The sequence below is a fragment of the Loxodonta africana genome, chromosome 8 (genome assembly GCF_030014295.1).
Source record: "Loxodonta africana isolate mLoxAfr1 chromosome 8, mLoxAfr1.hap2, whole genome shotgun sequence".
NCBI classification, from domain to species: Eukaryota; Metazoa; Chordata; class Mammalia; order Proboscidea; family Elephantidae; genus Loxodonta; species Loxodonta africana.
This window is the reverse complement of record NC_087349.1, coordinates 8,104,973-8,126,706: the sequence shown is the minus strand read 5'-3', so window position 1 is coordinate 8,126,706 and position 21,734 is coordinate 8,104,973. Positions and strand designations below refer to the sequence as shown.

At 44.8% G+C, this 21,734-nt stretch overlaps 2 protein-coding genes across 2 annotated transcripts; both read right to left on the bottom strand.

The window, feature by feature from the left end:
* Positions 1 to 2,072: 2,072 nt before the first annotated feature.
* PRSS58 (serine protease 58) lies at positions 2,073 to 12,696 on the bottom strand. Its single transcript, XM_064290368.1, has 5 exons — positions 12,657 to 12,696; positions 8,735 to 8,876; positions 8,261 to 8,517; positions 2,346 to 2,485; positions 2,073 to 2,258 (listed from the first exon to the last, which is right to left on the bottom strand). The coding sequence occupies exons 1-5, from the start codon at positions 12,694 to 12,696 to the stop codon at positions 2,109 to 2,111; spliced, it is 729 nt and encodes a 242-aa protein (XP_064146438.1). The 3' UTR covers positions 2,073 to 2,108.
* Positions 12,697 to 17,634: 4,938 nt separating this feature from the next.
* Positions 17,635 to 21,109, bottom strand: LOC100660426 (serine protease 58-like). The gene is made up of 4 exons (XM_010599760.3): positions 20,494 to 21,109; positions 19,428 to 19,678; positions 18,735 to 18,871; positions 17,635 to 17,927 (listed from the first exon to the last, which is right to left on the bottom strand). Exons 1-4 carry the CDS (start codon positions 20,814 to 20,816, stop codon positions 17,778 to 17,780), a joined length of 861 nt encoding a protein of 286 aa, XP_010598062.3. The 5' UTR covers positions 20,817 to 21,109; the 3' UTR covers positions 17,635 to 17,777.
* Between the last annotated feature and the right edge of the window lie 625 nt (positions 21,110 to 21,734).

Below are 21,734 nucleotides of genomic sequence, written 5' to 3'. Positions count from 1 at the left end.
TATTAATGGGGTATAGTGGGGCGGCTGAGAAGGGAGGGAGCTAAGCCACTTCCGGAAGGGAGAGGCTTATCTGAGCCCAGGAAGGGGAGCCAACTCAGAGAGGAGGGGGAGGAAGAGCCTGGGGACAGGGACACCTGACCTTGAGGGGCAGGAGGGGACAACAGCAGACACTCTGATCCCAATCTCACTGCGGATTATGGCGAGGGAGGGCAGGCGGAGACAGGATGGCGGCCTGTAACCCGAGATAGGCCAGGGTCCCTTTTTCTGCAGGCCGCCCTCTGGGAGGAGGCAAGGGCCACATGGACAAGCTGGGAGCCAGGACAGCAGCCTCAGAATCTTCTCCTGGGCCCCCTGCTTCCACCTCCCAGGTTCACCTTCACATCATTGTACCCCCTCCCTTCAGACAAGTCACTGCAGACAGGGAGAGGAGTGACTTTCTGGGAGATGCTGGCAAAGTCACATGCCCTGAAAACCAGACAACTACGCATTAGCATAGATGCGTCCTGCCCTGGAGAGTGCCCTGGAGCTTTCACCCAGTTAGAGTGCTCTTCCCTGTCTCAGCCTGTTCTCCCACAGTCCAGCTCCCAGAGTGACCCTCCCCACAACCGGACTCTGATAGAATTCACGGCACTCTCCAGGGCAGGACGCATCTATGCTAATGCGTAGTTGTCTGGTTTTCAGGGCATGTGACTTTGCCAGCATCTCCCAGAAAGTCACTCCTCTCCCTGTCTGCAGTGACTTGTCTGAGGGGAGGGAGTTCACTGATGTGAAGGTGAACCGGGGAGGTGCAGCTCCCCAGGAAGCCAGGCCACTGCTGTGCCTTACATGGGGCCTCTCCAGGAGGTGGGACTTGGTCCAGAAGTGGAGAGGGATGACTTTCTGGGAGACACTGGCAAAGCCACACACACACACCCTGTCGTCAGGTATCCAGTGTCTGTGACGTGGCAGACACCACACTGGGAACACAGCCTCAGTGCAGCCCAGGTCGGGAAACAGGACTTTGTGGTGCTAAACCCTCTGTAACACGTTGAGATTGGAGAGATGGCAGATATGGAGTGTTTAAATCTCATTTTCCAGATCACTGGTGTTCAAACTTTCTGAAAAATGAGGCCCCTTATCAGTGTTAAAGTGTTATGAGAACTTGTGCTTTTAATCTCAGTTGATTACAAAGTGATAGGAGACTAAAGAAAGACAAAAAGCTACTATTAGTTTCATGAAATTTACCATCGTAGCGACGAAGTCAACTCTTACTGAGCCCTCAGTCTGCGCCAAGCTCTGTTCTAAGGGGTTCTCATGTGTAAATCCATTTACTTCTGTAAGACAGTTTCTACCAGTGCCTCCATCTCACAGATGAAGAAACTGAGGCCCAAGCTCACGCAGCAGGGAAAGGCAGCATTATGGGTCAAACACAGGTGATTTGAGACTGGTGTCTGATGTTGACTGGCATTTGAAGCTTATGGGGAACAGGTGATTGTTCCATCTACAAACCTCCCTTGGTTGTACTGGATATTTGAATCTCAAGCAAAGATTTGAATTAGGAAGACCTGTCCCAGGTCTGCAGCACAAGCCCCTACCCAGAATCCCATGAAATGAATGGCCAGAATCTCCAGCTGGTGTTGGGAATCACATGGATGAGGAGAAACTAGGGCAATACCTCCCTCAGACTCCAGCCTGAAGAAACCTCCCCTCACCTCTGTTTTCATTTCTGCCACTTCTTGCCAGTCTTCCTTTTGCCAATCGGCATGTGTAACTTGCCGATAGTTGTCTAGCTCGGTGCAAGGGTTTTGGCTCTCAAAATGGTTATGGAGTTGGGCTTTTTTTTTTTTTTTTTTTCAATAAATCGATTTTAGTGATCAATTTGCCAGAGAAAACACAATCCCCACTGCATAAACTTTGACCCTCTAAGGAGCATTGGGCTTGCCATCTTCATCTAAAGGGAAGAACGGTTGCCAGGGGAGTCCTAGCAGAGGTACATACAAGTCAGGACTCAGTCACCCACCCAAGTCAGCAGAAGCCAAACAGGGTTATGAGGCACCCCCTAAAGAGCCCATTCAGATTTAATTCTGGCCGGGCTGTGTCACATGGCCTGGAACTACTCCCATGGGGGCTCAGTGGTTTTGGATGATATTTTGGATCCAGGACATGTAGCTAAAGATTCTGGTGTAGATGGCAACATCTGCTCTCAGCACACACCCATCCGCAAAAGCCAGGATTCCATGGAGTGTCCCATTGCAGACTGCTGGGGCAGCCGTTACTTCCTGCAGGGAAAAAAGACACCAGGTTACCTTTCAGGCAAAAGACACAGGAGATAAAATGGGAAAATTGGGTCACTGAGAGCATACCACCTTGCAGGGCAGCCTCCTTCCAGGCACGATGCCCAGGCACAGCATGCTTTCTCGAATGCGGTGGGTTCTATAGGCATCCTGGCACTGCGCCTTGGGGATCACGGTGATGTTCACCCTCTGCATTGAGTTAGGGTCTTTGGCTACAGGAAAAAGAAATGTCAAACCAATAGTCCCTGAGTTCTCCTAATAGCTAGACACCAAACCTTCATTTTTCCTTTTCAGTATATTTTTCTTTCTCTGGGCAGAAAAGAGATCAAACACTTGAGAAATCAGCAGCTAAGGACATCATCAGATTAACAATTTCTTGTTATACTATCTCCTTAAAATGAAAGTTATATGTAAAAGGGAGACATCTCTGCAATGAAATGAAACAAATTACCTTAAAAAGTTTTGGAAATTTAAATATTCAAAGAGTGCACTTTGAGATGAGATTTTTAGTTTGAAGGAATTTAGAGGTCTCTAGCCAGGGCTGCTATTCATAAGGTTTTCACTGGCTAATGCTTTTCAGAAGTAGACTGCGGGTCCGTCTTCCTAGTCTGTCTTAGTCTGGAAGCTCGGTTGAAACCTGTCCTACATGGGTGACCCTGCTGGTATCTGAATACTGGTGGCATAGCTTCCAGCATCACACTAACACGCAAGCCCCCACAGTATGACAAACTGACAGACACGTGACATTGATCGAACATGCAATCAAGATGCATTGATAATTACTAGTGGCTGGAATGTGAAAGTTGGAAACAAAGAAGAAGGATCGTAGTTGGAAAATACGGCCTTGGTGAGAGAAACAATGCTGGAGATCGGATGATAGAATTTTACAAGACCAAAGACTTCTTCATTGCAAATACCTTCTTTCACCAACATAAACAGCGACTATACACATGGACCTCGCCAGATGGAACACACAGAAATCAAATTGGCTACATCTGTGGAAAGAGACAATGGAAAAGCTCAATATCATCAGTCAGAACAAGGCCAGGGGCTGACTGTGGAACAGGCCATCAATTGCCCATATGCAAGTTCAAGCTGAAACTGAAGAAAATCAGAGCAAGTCTACGAGAGCCAACATATGACCTTGAGCATATCCCACCTGAACTTAGAGACCATCTGAAGAATAGATTTGATGCATTGAATACTAGTGACCGAAGACCAAACGAGTTGTGGAATGACATCAAGGACATCATCCATGAAGAAAGCAGAAGATTACTGAAAAGACAGGAAAGAAAGAAAAGACCAAGATGGATATCAGAGGAGACTCTGAAACTTGCTCTTGAGCGTCGAGCAGCTAAAGCAAAAGGAAGAATTGATGAAGTAAAAGAACTGAACAGAAGATTTCAAAGGGCCTCTCGAGAAGACAAAGTAAAGTATTATAATGACATGTGCAAAGAGCTGGAGGTGGAAAACCAAAAGGGAAGAATATGCTCAGTGTTTCTCAAGCTGAAAGAACCGAAGAAAAAATTCAAGCCTCGAGTTGCAACAGTGAAGAATTCCATGGGGAAAATATTAAATGACGCAGGAAGCATCAAAAGAAGATGGAAGGAATACACAGAGTCATTATACCAAAAAGAATTAGTTGATATTCAACCATTTCAAGAGATGCCATATGATCAGGAACTGATGGTACTGAAGGAAGAAGTCCAAGCTGCTCTGAAGGCATTGGAGAAAAACAAGGCTCCAGAAATTGATGGAATGTCAGTTGAGATATTTCAACAAACAGATGCAGTGCTGGAGGTGCTCACTAGTCTAAGCCAAGAAATATGGAAGACAGCTTCCTGGCCAACTGACTGGAAGAGATCCATATTTATGCCTATTCCCAAGAAAGATGATCCAACCGAATGTGGAAATTATAGAACAATATAATTAATATCACGCGCAAGCAAAATTTTGCTGAAGATCATTCAAAAATGGCTGCAGCAGTATATTGACAGGGAACTGCCAGAAATTCAGGCCAGTTTCAGAAGAGGACGTGGAACCAGAGATATCATTGCTGATGTCAGATGGATACTGGCAGAAAGCAGAGAATACCAGGAGGATGTTTACCTGTGTTTTATTGACAATGCAAAGGCATTTGACTGTGTGGATCATAACAAACTATGGAAAAAATTGGGAAAAATGAGAATTCCAGAACACTTAATTGTGCTCATGAGGAACCTTTACATAGATCAAGAGGCAGTTGTTCAGACAGAACAAGGGGATACTGATTGGTTTAAAGTCAGGAACGGTGTGTGTCAGGGTTGTATTCTTTCACCATACCTATCTAATCTGTATGCTGAACAAATAATATGAGAAGCTGGACTATATGAAGAAGAACAGGACATCAAGATTGGAGGAAGACTCATTAACAACCTGTGTTATACAGATGACACAACCTTGCTTGCTGAAAGTGAAGAGGACTTGAAGCACTTACTAATGAAGATCAAAGACCACAGCCTTCAGTATGGATTACACCTCAACATAAAGAAAAGAAAAATCCTCACAACTGGACCAATGAGCAACATCATGATAAACGGAAAAAGATTGAAGTTGTCAAGGATTTCATTTTCCTTGGATCCACAATCAACAGCCATGGAAGCAGCAGTCAAGAAATCAGAACATGCATTGCATTGGGTAAAGCTGCTGCAAAGGACTTCTTTAAAGTGTTGAAGAGCAAAGATGTCACTCTGAAGACTTAGGTGTGCCTGACCCAAGCCATGGTATTTTCAGTGGCATCATATGCATGCAAAAGCTGGACAATGAATAAGGAAGACCGAAGAAGAGTTGACATCTTTGAATTGTGGTGTTGGCGAAGAATATTGAATATACCATGGACTGCCAAAAGAACGAACAAATCTGTCTTGGAATAAGTGTGGTCAGAGTGTTCCTTAGAGGCAAGGATGGCAAGATTGCGTCTTACATATTTTGGAAATGTTGTCAGGAGGGATCCGTCTCTGGAGAAGGACATCATGCTTGGCAGAGTACAGAGTCAGCGGAAAAGAGGAAGACCCTCAAGCAGGTGAATTGACACAGTGGCTGCAACAATGAGCTCAAGCATAACAATGATTGGAAGGATGGCTCAGGACCAGGCAGTGTTTCATTCTGTTGTGCATAGGGTCACTATGAGTCAGAACTGACTCGATGGCACCTAACAACATCATCAATAACAAGCCAAGGCTAGGAAACCCTGGTGGTGTAGTGGTTAAGAGCTAGGGCTGCTGGCCAAAAGGTCAGCAGTTCAAATCCACCAGGCACTCCTTGGAAACTCTGTGGGGCAGTTCCACTCTGTCCTGTAAGGTCGCTATGAGTCAGACCCGACTCGACGGCAGTGGGTTTGGTTTTTGGTTTGGTTAGCTAGGGCTATGAACCGGTTTGTTCCAGTTCGAGCTCTTGCTGAGAATTTGCATTTTTAATAAGTTCCCCCCCAAACCAAAACCAAACCCATTGCCATTGAGTCGATTTCCACTCATAGTGACCGTATGGGTTAGAATAGAACTGCCCCATAGAATTTCCGAGAAGCACCTGGTGGATTTGAACTGGCAAAGTCTTTGGTTAGCAGCCGGAGCACTTAACCACTATGCTGCCAACATTTCCACCAAGTTCCCAGGTGATGTTAATTCTGCTGGTTAGGGACCAATTCTAAGAACCACTAGAAGAGCAGTGGTTCTCAAAATTTATTATACTTCAGCATTGCCTGGGGATCTTGTTAAACTGTAGATTCTGATTCAGGATATCTGGGGTGTAAAGGCAAATTCTCAGCAGGGGTTCAAACCAGAACGGAACAGCTCCAAGCCCTGTCTCTAGCCTATTTTTGGAGCCCTGGTGGCACAGTAGTTAAAGAGCTCAGCTGCTAACCAAAAGGTTGACAGTTCAAACCCATCAGCTGCTCCTCAGGAGAAAGATGGGGCAGTCTGCTCCAGCAGATTACAGCCTTGGAAACTCTACGGGACAGCCCTACTCTGTCCTACAGGGCAGATATGAGTGGGAATCAACCTGAGGGTAATGGTGGTTTTTTTTTTTTTAGCCTAGTTTCTCATTTGTCAGGTCAAAAAACAAAAACAAATATTTCCTCACAAAACAAAACAAAACAAAAACTAAACCAAAAGAACCCTCAAAGTAATTTGCTGAAAACCATACAGCTGGTAAGTGGCAAAACTAAGAGTTAAAACTGAATTTCCTGATTCTCAATTCATGTTCTTTCCTTTAAATTGTTTTTGTTGTAGTTAAGTGCCTTTGGGTCGGTTTTTGACTCAGAGCGACCCCGTGTGAGCCTTTAAATTAAAGGTTCACAAACAGTGTGGGCTGTGCAGGTGTGTAAGAATGTTTTCCAAATCTGCAGCGAAATGAGAAGAACAAGAACAGAGTCTGATATATACCTGGGGTAGCTGTGCTTGCCCGGGACTCTTCTCTGGGAGGGAGGACTTCATTTAGAAATTTTGTTTTTCCAAACGGAGGTGTGTTTAGTTTAAATGTCTTTATTTGAAAATAACATTGGCAGTCTGTGTTGGTTTTTCTCAGTTGAAAACAACGTGTGTTTATTAGTTTGTGAAAATAAAGCCTTTGAGAACCTTTGTTTTGTTCTCCAGTCCAGCAATCGTTTCACGACTCAACAACTTCGCAGACATCGCCTCAGAAAATGCTTACGTAACTATCCATCAGCCAGATCAAAGTAAGCTTTATTTTTTATAATCATATCTTCCCCTCCCCCAAAGGGCATCATCCAGATTAATCCAACACCCTGTTTACTGGAGGGACATTTGGGTGTTTCTAAAAATCAAATTGACCCTCAAAGGATGAGGAATTTCTACTTCTTGACATAGTCAAGAAAATGTGCCCCAAGACCTGAGAGCATTTCCTAAAGAGCACTAAAACGGGTCTGTGTAACCTTGGCAGTCTGAGGACCAGGTACAGTTTTTTGGCTTCCATAAGCAGAAACTAAATGTGGATGGATGAATGTGGCCTGAGAGACTTGTTTAAAATTAGCTCCTTTTCCATATGGTGGAATCTACTACGTGATGTAGATTAAATATACTCAAATGAACTTACTCCTGAAGAAAGCCATACTAATAATTCTTCATAGAGGACTATGTCATTGTTCAAATTTGCTTATAGCTAACCCATCCCTCTTCCCCAGTACTTACCACTATCTCGATTAATAGCTACAAACATTTGATTAGAGTTTGCATGAAAATTTTGGGATGGGTTATCAGGCAGAAGTACAAAACTCAGAAAGAAAACAGAAAGCTGTCTTAATTTGTTCAAGGTTTTTTTTTTTTTCATGGAATCTGAAACACAACAGCTGGAAGAAATCTTAGGTAGAAGAACATCTAGATCAGTAGCTTCAAATTATGTGTAGAAGACTTCCACTGATTAAAAACAAACAAATGACAGTCTCTGGTCAGATGTCTGAAGAAATGAGTGAATGCTTAGAACGTATCAATTAAAAGTGCCTCTTTCAGAAATACTTTTCTTAAACTTTCAACTAATTAACTCTATACAACCTTGCATAAGGAAAATCTGAGGACTTAGCGCATTATTATATGTGTTTTTGTCTTATGATTAATTCACTAATATTTATTTAATGGTATTTTAAGACCTTGTGTTGCCTTGTTGCCTAACTCAGTTTGGACATATCTGATTTAGTGTTGAGCCCAATTTTAGGGTTAGCTCCAAATGTGAAGGGACCTGCTGTAACACAATGAATTAGGGATGGAATCCAGAAGTCCTCTTTCTGCTAACTTCACGTCTACCGTGTATGGAAGCAAAGGTGGTGGAGGTAGTAGGGAAAGCCTGGAGGACTCTCTCAGCAAGGGTCAGGGAAAGGGACAGGAGGTGAGGAGGATGAATACAGAGGTTAGAGGAGAGGTGCACAAGCCAAGAGGAGAAGGCATAGAAGCACGTCTACTTCTGAGAGAAAAAGAAGATTTTGTCTTGAAGGCACTCACAGATATCACACAAGTCGTAGGCCCAGGTGGAGACAGTGCACATGGTGTTTTCAGGGACATCCTGGTGGGGAAGGTTGACCAGCTGCACATACTCATTGAGGTGGCTCTTCCTTTTCAGCTTGATTAACATGAGGTCATACTCAATGGAAGTGACTGTGAAGTATGGGTGGTGGATCATCTTCTCATAGCCTACCACTTGCAGATGGTTTTCACTCAGGTCTCCTGGGTTTGTGGCCCCCAAGACCACTGTTAGCTTCCTGGAACAACATGGATGTTCATGAGAGGACTTGACAGAGATGTCTTACCCCTCCTTATGGGCCTTTCTCAACTCCACCCCATGGACTTGTATCTCTATCACTGACCCTACCCAAAAGGCCTCCCTAACCCCATTCTACTGGGAGGTGATCCCAGGCAAGGGTTTGTTCCCACCTGAGAACCCCAAGTGTAGAGTGGCTGTGGAGGCCTGTCACTTACGGTAGGTTGCAGTGAGCTGATGTGATGACCCAGAGCGGGTGAACTAGGGCTCCAGTGCAGGGCAGGTAATTTGATTTCAGGTAGACCAAGTAGGGAGGAGGGATGAGGTCATCTTCATAATCTGGATTGAAGGCCAAAGTAACTGGGAAAAGAGGCAGACACAGTACAATATAAGATTTATCGGGAATCACTGGAGAAACCGAAGGGAAAACTAAATGCTTTGAAAAAGCTCAGTGTTTTTTTATCTTAAGGCTCCAGCTTCCCTCTACCCTTCTTTCCAGCACTTTATCTACAAGCTAAATAATATACTGGCTTAATTTGCACTAAAATATGAAGAAACATGATAGACACCCATCTGTTTCAAAGGGTAAAAGGTATTTTCTTTTTTAATTATCAATAAATATTTTCTCAAATTTAAATCCCAGGTTTCTTAAATATCTTCCACAATTCAGGGAGCACTACATTACATCAGCTCATTGGAATGCTTTGGCAAATCTTATTCATTTCTCCCAATACCATTGAGAGGTAGGCAACATGGGTCTTACCTTCATTTTATACATAAAGAAACTGAAACTGAGAAACACAGGAACTAAGATGACAGTAACTAGTAGACCTTCGGCCATCCAACTCAAGGCTTCAATGATTTTCCTTTTCTTTAATTTTTTTCTTAAATTTTCTACAGCGAGTGTGTATTATTATTTTTTCATTTATTTTTATTCTTTAAAAAATTATTTATTTTATTGTTGAGAATATACACAGCAAAGCATACACCAGTTCAACAGTTTCTACATATACAATTCAGTGACACTAAGTACATTCTTCGAGTTGTGCAACCATTCTCACCCTCCTTCTCTGAGTTTTTCCTCCCCTATTAACATAAACTTACTGCCCCCTAAGCTTCCTATCTAATCCTTTGAGTTGCTGTTGTCAGTTTGATCCCATATAGGTAGTTCTTAAAAGAGAATAATGCTCAAGGCAGACATTCTTTACTGGTTAAGCTAAACTATTGTTGGTTTTAAGAATACTTCGGGGGATATTTTGGTTTAAGGTTTGAAGATTATCTCAGGGCAATAGTTTTAGGGATTCATCCAGCGTCCATGGCTCCAGAAAATCTGGAGTCCATGATAATTTGTAATTATGGTCTACATTTTCACCCTTTTGATCAGGATTCCTCTATAGAATCCTTGGTCAAAATGTTCTGTAATGGTAACCCAGCACCATCCAATTCTTCTGGTCTCATAGTAAAGGTGGCAGTTGTTCATAGAAGCAGTTAGCCACACATTCCATATCCCCCTCCTGTTCCTGACTCTCCTTCGTCCTTGATTGCTCCAGGTGAATAGAGACCAACTGTGCCTCAGAGGGCCACTACGAAGCTTTTAAGACCCCCAGAAGTATGCAGCGAACTAGGAGGTAGAATAGAAGCACTAAACATGTTATTAGGCCAATTAACTGGGATATCCCATGAACCCATGACCCTCAACCTCCAAATCAAGGGACCAAATCCCATGAGGTTTTTGGTTGTACATATGCTTATAAAAGTAGCCTCAACAGCTACTTTTTTTTTTTTGTAGTTGTTATAAATACATCTACCACGCAACTTTTGCCAATTCATAGGTGTACAACTTTTTATAGGTGTACAACTTACAGCAATTACATTATTTGGCTGTGTATTACTTTTTACTCAGATAAAAATAACTAGAAAATGTAAGAATCATCTCTTAGGTGCTTGAAAAAAGAACTAACAAAAGAAAATGAGAACATGTTTCATCATGATATCTTTTATGAGTGTCTTTACCACACTCCCTTTCCTCTCTGACCTCCAGAGAAAATCTCCTCATCCTTCAAGGGCCAGCCCAGTACTGTACCCTGTGTACCATCTCTGACCACAGCAACACAGCAATGATTTCTCTCCTGCCCTCTCTACTGGTACCATCACTATCCAAAACAATCCATTGGCTCCTAGACACAGTCTGCATTATATTGTCATTTCTATTTTATTTTTGTATAGTCTTTCTTGTAAAACTTTTAGAGGGTAAGGATCATGTTTATACTTAACTGAGTCCACTAAATTACCTGCTATGGACTTTAAGACTTCAGGAAGAGACAGTGGGACAGAAACAGACCATTCAAGAATGGCATGTGTGTTTTTGGACACTAGGGCTGGCCAGATGACCTCCGGGCTTTCTGGCCACTGAAACAAAAAGTGATACATCTAAAATATATGACACTATGACCATAATAACAACAATGGGAGGCAAAATCATATAGATACCATTAAAAGAAGAGACCAAATAAGAGACTCTGAGAGAGGAAAAACAATCATTCCACAAATAAATCAATGTTGATCACCTAATATATTGGGTAAATCTGCTGCAAAGGACCTCTTCAAAGTGTTGAAGAGCAAAGATGTCACCTTGGAGACTAAGGTGCGCCTGACCCAAGCCATGTTATTTTCAATCGCATGATATGCATGTGAAAGCTGGACAATGAATAAGGAAGGCCAAAGAAGAGTTTGGGCCTTTGAATTGTGGCATGGGCGAAGAATGTTGAATATACCACGGACTGCCAAAAGAACGAACAAATCTATCTTAGAAGAAGTACAGCCAGAATGCTCCTTAGAGGCAAGGATGGCAAGACTGCGTCTCACATACTTTGGACATGTTGTCAGGAGGGATCAGTCCCTGGAGAAGGACATCATGCTTGGCAGAGTACAGGGTCAGCAGAAAAGAGGAAGACCCTCATTGAGGTGGATTGACACAGTGGCTGCAACAATGAGCTCAAGCATAACAATGATTGTAAGGATGGCGCAGGACCGGGCAGTGTTTTGTTCTGTTGTGCATAGAGTCGCTATGAGTCAGAATCGACTCAATGGCACCTAACAACAACAACAACAATATATGCCAGGCTCTGTTCTAGGTGTTTGGAATGTAACAATGAACAAAGCAGAGAAGGTCTCCTGCTCTGGTACATTCTAATGAGTACAAGCATTCAATAATAATAAAACATGGTACATAAGTAAATTATACACATGTTATAAGGTGATAAGTGTGATGGAAAAAAATTTAGGGCAGGAAAAGAGAGAAAGGCAGTACCAGATGTGTGTGTGTGTGTGTGTATTCAAGAGTTTATGTGCATGTGAGTGTGTGCTCAGGTGCATGCATGTGTGTGTCTGTGTCTTGGAGTTCTCCACTGATTGAAACAGGGGACCACTCAGGATCTTGTATAAAGGAATGATGAGAATTTCCTTACAGAGAACTGTAGGGTGTAGAGTACAGAAGCAGAGAGGCCTGTTAGGAAAATAATCTGATAATTCAGGCAAGAGGTGGTGGCTTAGAGCCTAGTAAGCAATGGGAAAGGAGTTCTGTTGGCACAGTGGTTAAGCACTCAGCTGCTAACTGAAAAGTCGGAGGTTCCAACCCACCACCCACTCCCCGGGAGAAAGATGGGGCAATCTGCTTCCTTAAAGATTACAGCCTTGGAAACTCTATAGGGCAGTTCTACTCTATCCTGAAGAGTTGCTGTGAGTCAGAATTGACTCAACAGTAATGGAGTGGTTGGTTGGGGACATGTTTAGAGGATAGTGTCAACAAGATTTTTCAAATAGGTTGAATGTGGGATGCAAGAGAAAGAGAGGGTTTGCAGATGACGCCAGGGTTTCTGCCTGAGACCCTGAAATCACGCCTGGGAAGCCATGCCTTTGAAATCATGCCCCCACTGCTTATGCTCCTGTCCAGCATGCATCATGCTCTAGATGGACCCAGGCCCAGGTCACAGAAGGGAACCTGATGGGATGGCAACAATGAGGGGTGGAAAGTCAGCCTTGCACCTGAAGTGTGGAACTTTGCCCCATTTTTACCCATCTTTCTCACTTTCCCCAGGATTTCTCCTTGTCAAGTAGAAAGAGGAATGCACTGGTGCTCACCTGGCAGGCTCAATAGGGCCCAGAGGAAGGTCAACTTCATCATGGTGTTCAAAGCCTTTCAAGGGATAGATAAGATAAACTCAGGTCTCCGGAAGCAAGAGGGCGAGAACAGGGTAAATAAGACAGAGCAAGAATTGGTCCTGGGGAAGACAGGAAATATCCTCTGAATCCTGTCAGTGGAAGGACACCGTTCCAGAAGATATATCCATTAGGTGAGAACGGATGGTACCAGGTGTCCCAGGGGCCAGAGCAGAGGTCAGATGACTTGGTCTGACCTGGAAAGAATGGTTCTGGAATTCAGAGTTTTACCCTCCTTCTTCATGGAAGAAAGTACCTAACCTGGGAAAAGTGGATGCTCATAGTGCCTACACAGACGTCTCCTCTCTGGCCTCCCCTTTGTCAAACCTGAAGGCAGATCCCCCGCTGGACCGCATGTGGGGTGCTGACCCCTCCCATCTGTGTGATGCTAGTCCCCATTTGTGTGACATTGACACTTACCTCCACTGGACACATCACCCAGTCCTTTGAGCTGACCTCTCTCCCTCTGCCTGACATGAAGTCCTCTCATTCAACCAACCGACCAGCCAACCAACCAGTCAACCAACCAATCCAACCAATCAATCAACCAACCAACCCAACCAAACAAGCAGCCAGCCAGCCAACCAACCAAATCAGTAGTATATGTTATGTGTCTAACTTCCACTTGGGTCTGTGCTTAGTGTTGGGATAAAAAAAAAAACAAAAACCTCATTTTAATGACCCCATTCCCACCTTTAAGGAGCTTACAGGCTAGTGGGAAGCAAAGGTACATAAACAGGCAGTTACAATACAGTGTATTCAGAGCTAAAAATCCAGCTGTGCCTTAGAGCCAGAGTTAAGGACATCTCTTCAGCCTGCATGGTGTGTAAGAAAGGGGTGCCTTGAAGTTATACTTGACCTGGATCTTAGGGGAGGGGGGGATATTTATCACAGAAAGAAGAGAGAGAGAAAAAAAAAGGTTCAAGGGGAGGCAGAGCATTGACAAAGACATTGTCTTAGCCGCCTAGGGCTGTGGTAACAAAATACCACAAAGTAGGAGACTTTAAAGAGCAGAAATTTATTTTCTCATCATTCTGGACACTGAATGTCCAAATTAGGGCCTCTGCCATGTCGGTCCCTTATGTGGGCCTCTCTCCTAGTTTCTGGTAGCTGCAGCAATCCTAGGCATTCCTTTGCTGCTTAAAGATGTATCTGCCTCTGTCATCACATGGTATCTCCCCCTCTGTGTGTCTCCATAACGGTTTTCACTTTTATAAGACACTTAGAAGGGATCAGGACTCACCCTACTCTGGCATGGCTGCATTAACTTAACCGATTACTTCTGAAAACAAACAAACAATTTCCAAAAAAAGGTCACATTCACAGGTACCAGGGTTAGGGTTTCGACCTATCTTTTTGGGGGACACAACTCAATCTATAACAGATGTGTTACTTGAGAATGTATGTAGGCTGAGCGAAAAGTGGAACAGAGAGCCCATTAAATCCATTGCCGACAAGTTGATTCTGGCCCTATAGGACAGAGTAGAGCTGCCCCATAGGGTTTCCAAGGAGCAGGTGGTGGATTCAAACTGCCAACCTTTGGTTAGTAGCCAAGCTTTTAACCACTGTGCCACCAGGGCTCGGAAACAGAGAAGGAGATGCTTAACATATAGGAGATGGAAGGATGAGTTGTTCACACAAGATCCTGGTGTTAGGTGAGATTATGTGCACGTGGCAGGGATTAGCCATGAGCAGGAGGGAGAGCCTCCTCTGAGCCCGGAGGACAGGAAAGAAGGCAGGTGAAAAAGAGAATCATTTGAAGGTGGAAGAGGCAGAAGAAAATGACTGATTTGGAGCCTGTCCATCTCTATTTTCTCTGTGAAAGGGAAGGCAAAGCCACATACTGACTGCTGGGTAAGACTGTACACGAGGGGGCAGTGTAGGCCAGGAATGACATGCCCTGCTGGGCTGATGGCTTAACTGAGACCAATAATGAATTGTAGTGTCAGCAATATGTGATCTTTCTCCAGCTTCACATACAGGTGAGTATGGGAGGAATTAGGCATGATGAGTTGTAGGGTTGGTTCAGGGTTTTAGCTTTCAAGACATATGTGATGAAAGGAAAAAGAGGTTTGGGATCAGAGATCCCGGGTTTCGGGTGGCAGCCAGCTTGTCAGATGAGGGTTTTCCCTTGACAGTGGCAGGATCCTAATCTGAGAGTGGCACTGAGGAGTAGACAGTGCTGCCCCGCAGCCTCACACCTCTGTCTGCCCTTGTCATGGATTGCATTATGTACCCCCCCAAAACGCGTGTAACAGCTTGGTTAGGTCATGATTCCTAGTATTCTGTGGTTGTCCTCCATTTTGTGATTGTGATTTTATGTTAAAGAGGATTAAGGTGGGATTGTAACACCCTTACCAGGTCATATCCCTGATCCAATGTAAAGAGAGCTTCCCTGGGATGTGGCCTGCACCACCTTTTACTTCTAAAGAGATGAAAGGAAAGGGAAGCTAGCAGAGAGGGGAGACCTCATACCACCAAGAAATCAGCACTGGAAGCAGAGTACGTTCTTTCCTGAGGTTCCTGCACTGAGATGCTCCCAGGCCAAGGGAAGACTGATGACAAGGACCTTCTTCCAGGGCCAACACAGAAAGAAAGCCTTCCCCTGGAGCCAGTGCCCTGAATTCTGGCTTCTAGCCTACTGGACTGTGAAAGAATAAATTTCTCTTTGTTAAAGTCATCCACTTGTGGTATTTCAGTTATAGCAGCACTAGATGACCACGACAGCCCTCATGCCCAGGCTGTTTGGAAAGCAGAAGGGAGGCCTGCCCCTGACAGAGTGCAGGAGATGCACTGATCCCCAGAAGGAGCTGAGGCTCAGGTGAAGTAGGGTCCTGGAGAGAGGTCTCCCTGAGGAGGGAGAGAGTGTAGGTGGGTGTGTACAGGAGTCAATCAGTGAGCAGGGCTTAGAGGGGATTGAGTTGGCAGGACCGGGAGGACAGGGCAGGTAAATAAAAGACAGAAGCAAGGGGAGAAAGCGGAACGAGGCTGCTGGAGAAGACAGACAAACAGAAGGGCTTGCAGTTTGGATGGGGCCAAAGACTACAGGAAAACGAGAGAAAATCCCAAACCCATTTTCCTCAAGTCGATTTTGACTCACGGTGACCCTGTGTGTGTCACAGTAGAACTGCTCCATAGGGTGTCATTAACTGTCATCTTTTGAAAGCAGATCAACAGACTTTTCTTCCAAGATGCCTCTGGGTGGACTTAAACTGCCAACTTGTCAGTTAGTAGCCTAGCACTTAACTAATATGAGAGCAGAGACGATTTTTATGTGTCAGAACAAATCGTGGGCCTCAGACTTAGCCCAGCTCTACGGTTTGCTTTAGTGGGGGAAGGAAAGTATCCACCGGGGCTCTCAGTCATCTGGTACTGCCCAGTCATTGTCTCAGCTCCAGGTCTTTGTCTCTAGCTGCCCGTTAAAAATGACCACCTCAAAGCCCCCAAGGACCCCAAACACAACCTGCCCAGTGTCACCTCCTTCCCGACCAGACTCCCATCCTTACAAGGAAGCCTTGGTCCTCCTCGTGTAGTTGTTGAAAACCATCACATCCCGGTGCCTAAATCAGAGACCTGGGAGTTACCTGAGACTCCTCCAGTTTCTTTCTCTTCTCACAGTTGATACATCACAATCTCGAAGATCCTACTTCCATAGCCCAAGCCAACCAGTTGTCGCTGCGTTGGTTCTGACTCACCGCCACCCCACGTGTGGTAGAATAGAACTGTGCCCCACAGGATTTTCAATGGCTGGCTTTTTGGAAGCATATCACCAGGACTTTCTTCCGAGGCACCTTTAGGTAGCCTCAAACCTTCAACCTTTCAGATAGCAGCGAAGTGTGTTAGCCTTTTGCACCAGTAAGGGACTCCTTTTCTATCTCTTCAGTATTATCTCTTAATTCAGAAACCTGATGATAGAAATCTGACTATGTCATAGAGGCGTTAGTGACCCCCTCCCCCAATGCTCTCAAGATAACAGCTAAATTTCTTTATCTAGCAGAGCAGACCCTTCAGGAGCTAACCCTTGCCTACCTGTATAGAATCATCTTTAACCACATTCTGTCTTCCTCTGCAGAGTTCATTTTTTACCTGTGGTGCTACGTTTCCCAGACCATGCCACCTTTTTGTATGTTCCTGTGCCTCCTCATAAGCTACATCCTCGGGTTTACAATGTCCTACTGTTACTGGAGAATAGCCTCGGTTCTTGTTTTTGGTGTAGGAAAGAATTCAAACACTGAGACAAAGAGTGTCAAGCAAGCAAGGGGTTTTATTAGTTAGCAGAGGGATAATAGTGAAAGTACACTTGACAAGACAGCATCAAGCAGACTGCTCAGAGAGAGAGTCTGAGAGCCCCAATAGTCGTTTTCTTAGGGTTTTGTACCCTTCTTGTCTCTTATCTCTCTGTGTTAACATTTAACAGCCAAGTCAGGGACCCCTATAGAGACTATTTCCTTGGCTTAAAGTTTAATTACCAAGTTAGGGACCTTACCAAGTTAGGAACCCCTATAGGGACCATTTCCTTGGCTCAGTGTTTAACTACGTAGGGACCATCTTATTGAGGAACGTCACAAACCCCGTCTCTTCCTCCTCCCGAGTGCAAGCTCTCTCCCACCACTTTACACTACCCTCACTTGTCTGTCTTTCTGGCCCTGTCCCTGACTCTCCCAGCCAGCACAGTTCTCCCAATGTTCTCATATCACTTAGTGCTCATATCCATTATAGCAATCATCACAAGGTACCGTAACTGGTTAACCAATGGCAAAGGCCACGTCTTACTCATTCATGTGTCCCCAGCATATGCAGTGTCTACAAAAGAGTTGGCGGCGCAGTGATTTTTGAATGAAGTGGGGATATTGTTAGATCCCTCATCGTTCTCATGGTTTCCGTGATAAAGAGAGTGGGAGTCAGGGCAAGCACTCTCAGTGGATTTTTTTATTGAGGACTTCCTATTTGTATTCTGTTCAAGAACAAGAAAGATGAAGAGGTGGTGGGCCCCGTAAAGAATCATGAGGATGCTGCACCCAGGGAATGGAGGGACAAAGGACCTCAGTGGGTACTGATGATATTCATGATCCACCTTGCATAAGGATGAACTTCCGTGAAGAATGCTTCACTTCCTAGGGTGACACTGCCCTTGGCCCAGGACAGGATCCCATGCAGCCTCCCACTGCAGACGGCCAGAGCAGCTGAAACTTCCTGTTGGAGAGAGGAGACCAGAGGTCAGGGAGATCTGTAGTCATGGAACATGAGTGGATCCCAAGAAGTGGCTCAGTACAGTAGCAGAGACAGCTAAGGGACATACTCTTTCTTCTTGAGAGGTGACAACCTCTCTTCACATCTCTGCTGATTCAAGTGAACCTGACCTGAGTGTGAGCAGGAGGGAGGACTTGACCCAATCTGAGTGTGAGCAGGAGGGAGGAATTGACCCGAGCTGAGTATGAGCAGGAGAGGAAGGACAGGTGTCCTGCCAGATCTCCCACTCTGAAAGGGGGGATAAATCACCAGCTGCTCACTCTTTGGATGAGTGTTGTTACGGATTAAATTGTGTCATCAAAAATATTTGTTGTAAATCTAACCCTTATACCTGTGGATGTAATTCCATTTGGGAATAGGGTTGTTAATGAGACCATTATCAGTATAGGCTGTGTCTTATGCCAATCACCTTTGGGATATAAAAGGAGCAGATTAGACATGAGAAGCAAGCAGAGATGGGGGAAGATAGATGCCAGGCCACATGAAGATCACCAAGGAGTGAAGAAATAGAAGCTGAAAAGAGACAAGGACCATCCCCCAGAGCTGACAGAGGGAAAGCTCCCGCTAGAGCCAGTGCCCTGAATTCAGACTTCTAGCCTCCTAAACTGTGAGGAAATGTCTGTTTGTTAAAGCCACCCCCTTGTGGTATTTCTGTTACAACAGCAGTAAATAACTAAGGCAAGTGTCACTTGGTTTTCTGTGAGCCCCCTCCTCCTTGTGTTGTGGTCTTGTGTTCCGGAAGGAGAGTACCTTGACTTTTGAGGAGACCTTCAGAGGCTGTCCCACACACATGAAGTTCCCTGTGCTTTTCTGGAGGAGAGCCTCCTGGCACTCAATGAAGGGCAGAGAGTGCTGGTGGATCCATGCGAGGACTTCAGGGTCACTGACTGTGGGGGAGAAAACAAATGAGCTGCCATCCCCTTTGCCACGTGCACTCTTGGACCAGCCCTACTTCCCACCTACAGCAATCCCTGAGAACAGTCAATGCAGCTCCACACTCTGGTCTTAGATGTTCTCAAGATATAGCAACCACTGCCTGCTCCTTTTCTTTTGGTGTCACACGACTGAGGAGCCCTGGTGGTGCAGTGGTTAAGTGCTTAGCTGATAACTGAAAGGTTGATGGTTCTAACCTACCAGCTACTTCTTGGGAGAAAGTTGTAGCCGTCTGCTTCTGTAAAGATTTACAGCCTAGGAAACCCTATGGGGCAGTTCTACTCTGTCCTGCAGGTTTGCTGGGAGTCAGAATCTTGAGGGCAATGGTTTTGAGTCACATAGCTGCACTATTTCCATTTCTTTGGATTGTATTTCTTTGTTCCAGCCTTGGCAGTTAACTGCTCTAGGGTCAAGAACATCACCTCTAGCAGCTATTTCCTTCAAGAATGTCCCTCTGCATGTTCCCCAATTCTAGCCCCTCTGGACTAAGCCCACAGAGTTAGCACTTACAGTTTTTGTAGTTGTTCCAGGTCCAGGTGGGGATGAAGCAGGAATCATTGAAGGACATGGGCTCCAAGGCTATTGCTATGGTCCCCACGTAGCTGTTCATAGTGGCAGCCTTGGACAGCTTGATCAGCATCAGGTCGTGGTTCAGAGTGTGTGCTTGGAAGTCAGGGTGGCGCATGATCACTGAGTGGTCCCGTCTCTGCTCTTTCTTAGTCGGGATGCTGGGTTGGTAGACTCCCAGTCTGATTTTATTGCTTTGGGAGGAAGAAGCCAGGGTCATGGGACAGAACAGGGTCATATGATGTCAGAACTATGGAAAATGTGAGGGTCAACCCCTCCAGTCATCCTAAGTGTGTCTATCAGACCTTAGAAGCCAAGTGATCAGCCCCTGTCTGTAAAGTAATAATAACTATAATTTATAGGATTGTTGTATTAGAGGCATAGTGTATTTAAAAAAAAAAAAAAAAAAAACCTTACATGGTGTTAAACTGTACCACCCCTCAAAAAAGTGAGGTTGAAGTCCTAAACTCCAGCACCTGTGGATGTCACCTTGTTTGGAAATAGGGTCTTTGAAGATGGTATCAGTTAACATGAGGTCCTTCTGGAGTAAGGTGGGTCCTAATTCCATCTGAGTGGTGTCCTTATAAGAGAGAAGTGACACAGAGAGGCAGAAGCAGAGGGAAGGTGGCCATGTTATGACAGGGACAGAAACTATAGTTATGCTGCAGTCAACAAACAACTGGGGCTACCAGGAGCCGGGAGAGGCAAAGAAGGCTCTTCCTCTGGAGGGGACAGAAAGAGCATGGCCAGGCTGATACCCTGGTGGAGAACTTCTAGACTCCAGAACTGTGAGAGAATGCATTTCTGTTATTTAAAGGCACCCAGTTTGTGGTACTTTGTTACAGCAGCTCTGGGACACTGAGACAGTATCAATCACACAACACTTTCTCACACACAACAGAAACAATGAGATTTGCAAGGGATGTATTTCCTTGCCCAGGGTTTCCTTGCCCTTCTCTTTCCTGCTTCAGCAGGACCCACCCAGGTCCCAGAGCAAAGCGGTACTTACGGTAAGGGGCAGTGAGCTGCCGTGAGCACCCACTCAGGGTGAATGAGAGACCCCACACAGGGCTCGGGGCTGGACTGTAGGTAGACCATGTAAGGAATATTATAATTTTGTGGTAAGTTCAAATTAGCATCTTGAGAGTTGGAGGCCAGAACGACTACTGGAGAATTGATGGGGTCACAGGCAGAGAGAGAGAGAAAGGTTGAGAGGTTAGAATAGGCCAGGGCAGATTTTCCCAATCTTCCACTCTGTCCTTTAGGGTCGCTATGAGTCGGAATCGACTCAATGACAATGGGTTTGGTTTTTTGGTTTAAGGTCTTTAACATCAAAAAAAAGACTATTTTTCTTTTTTTAATACATTTTTTAATACTTGAAAAAATCCAAGGGAATAATGGATGTCACCCAAGCTATATATTAAAAAAAAAAAAAATTGCTTTTGAATCTATTCTGACTCATGGTAACCACACATGTGCAGAGTAGAACTGCTCTGTAGAATATTCTTGATTTTAATCTTTTAGGAAGCAGATTGCCAGGTCTTTCTCCCACGGAGCTGCTGGCTGGGTTCAAATTGCCAACCTTTTGGTTAGTAGCTGAGCACTTAACTATTGCACCACTAGGGCTCCTTCCCAAGCTATGTCCCTTAAGGAACTTGACAGCATGTCTCCCTGTTTCAGATGGAATTATATTGAACTCCTGAGTCACTAACTCATGGGCCTGTCTCATGCTGACCATCTGATTGGCAGAGCTTTTCGTGTTAACAATGAATAATAATTAAAAAAGCATCATTGTCTTATAATAACTTTGCAAAGTGTGGGGGTCATGGGTAAAAAAATGAAATACAGCCTGACTTTGGTGGTAGAAAGAGGGGGAAAGCTTGGATGAGGGCCATAAGTCTTCAGAGCTCCTGACCGCCGCCTCTGTCCTTGCTGGGCCCATTCCTCTAATGCCCATCTGCCCAAGTAAAGAGGGGGGAGGCTGCCAGGCAATGCAGGAACCTAGGAAACCACATGGTCAGGGGCTGAGCGGGCTCCCTGGAGCAGGGAACGTTTACAGCGCAAGCATCCTGGCTGCTCACAGATGCCCTGGGTGTGGAGAGAGCGTTGATCAGCACAGTTCTGCATAGAGACCGATTCCTGTTGTCACCTGCAGAAGCTCATTGTTTTTTAAATCAATTAATTAATTTTTTATTGCTGTAAAACTATAGATAACACAACACTTGCCATTTCAACATTCTTCACGGATAC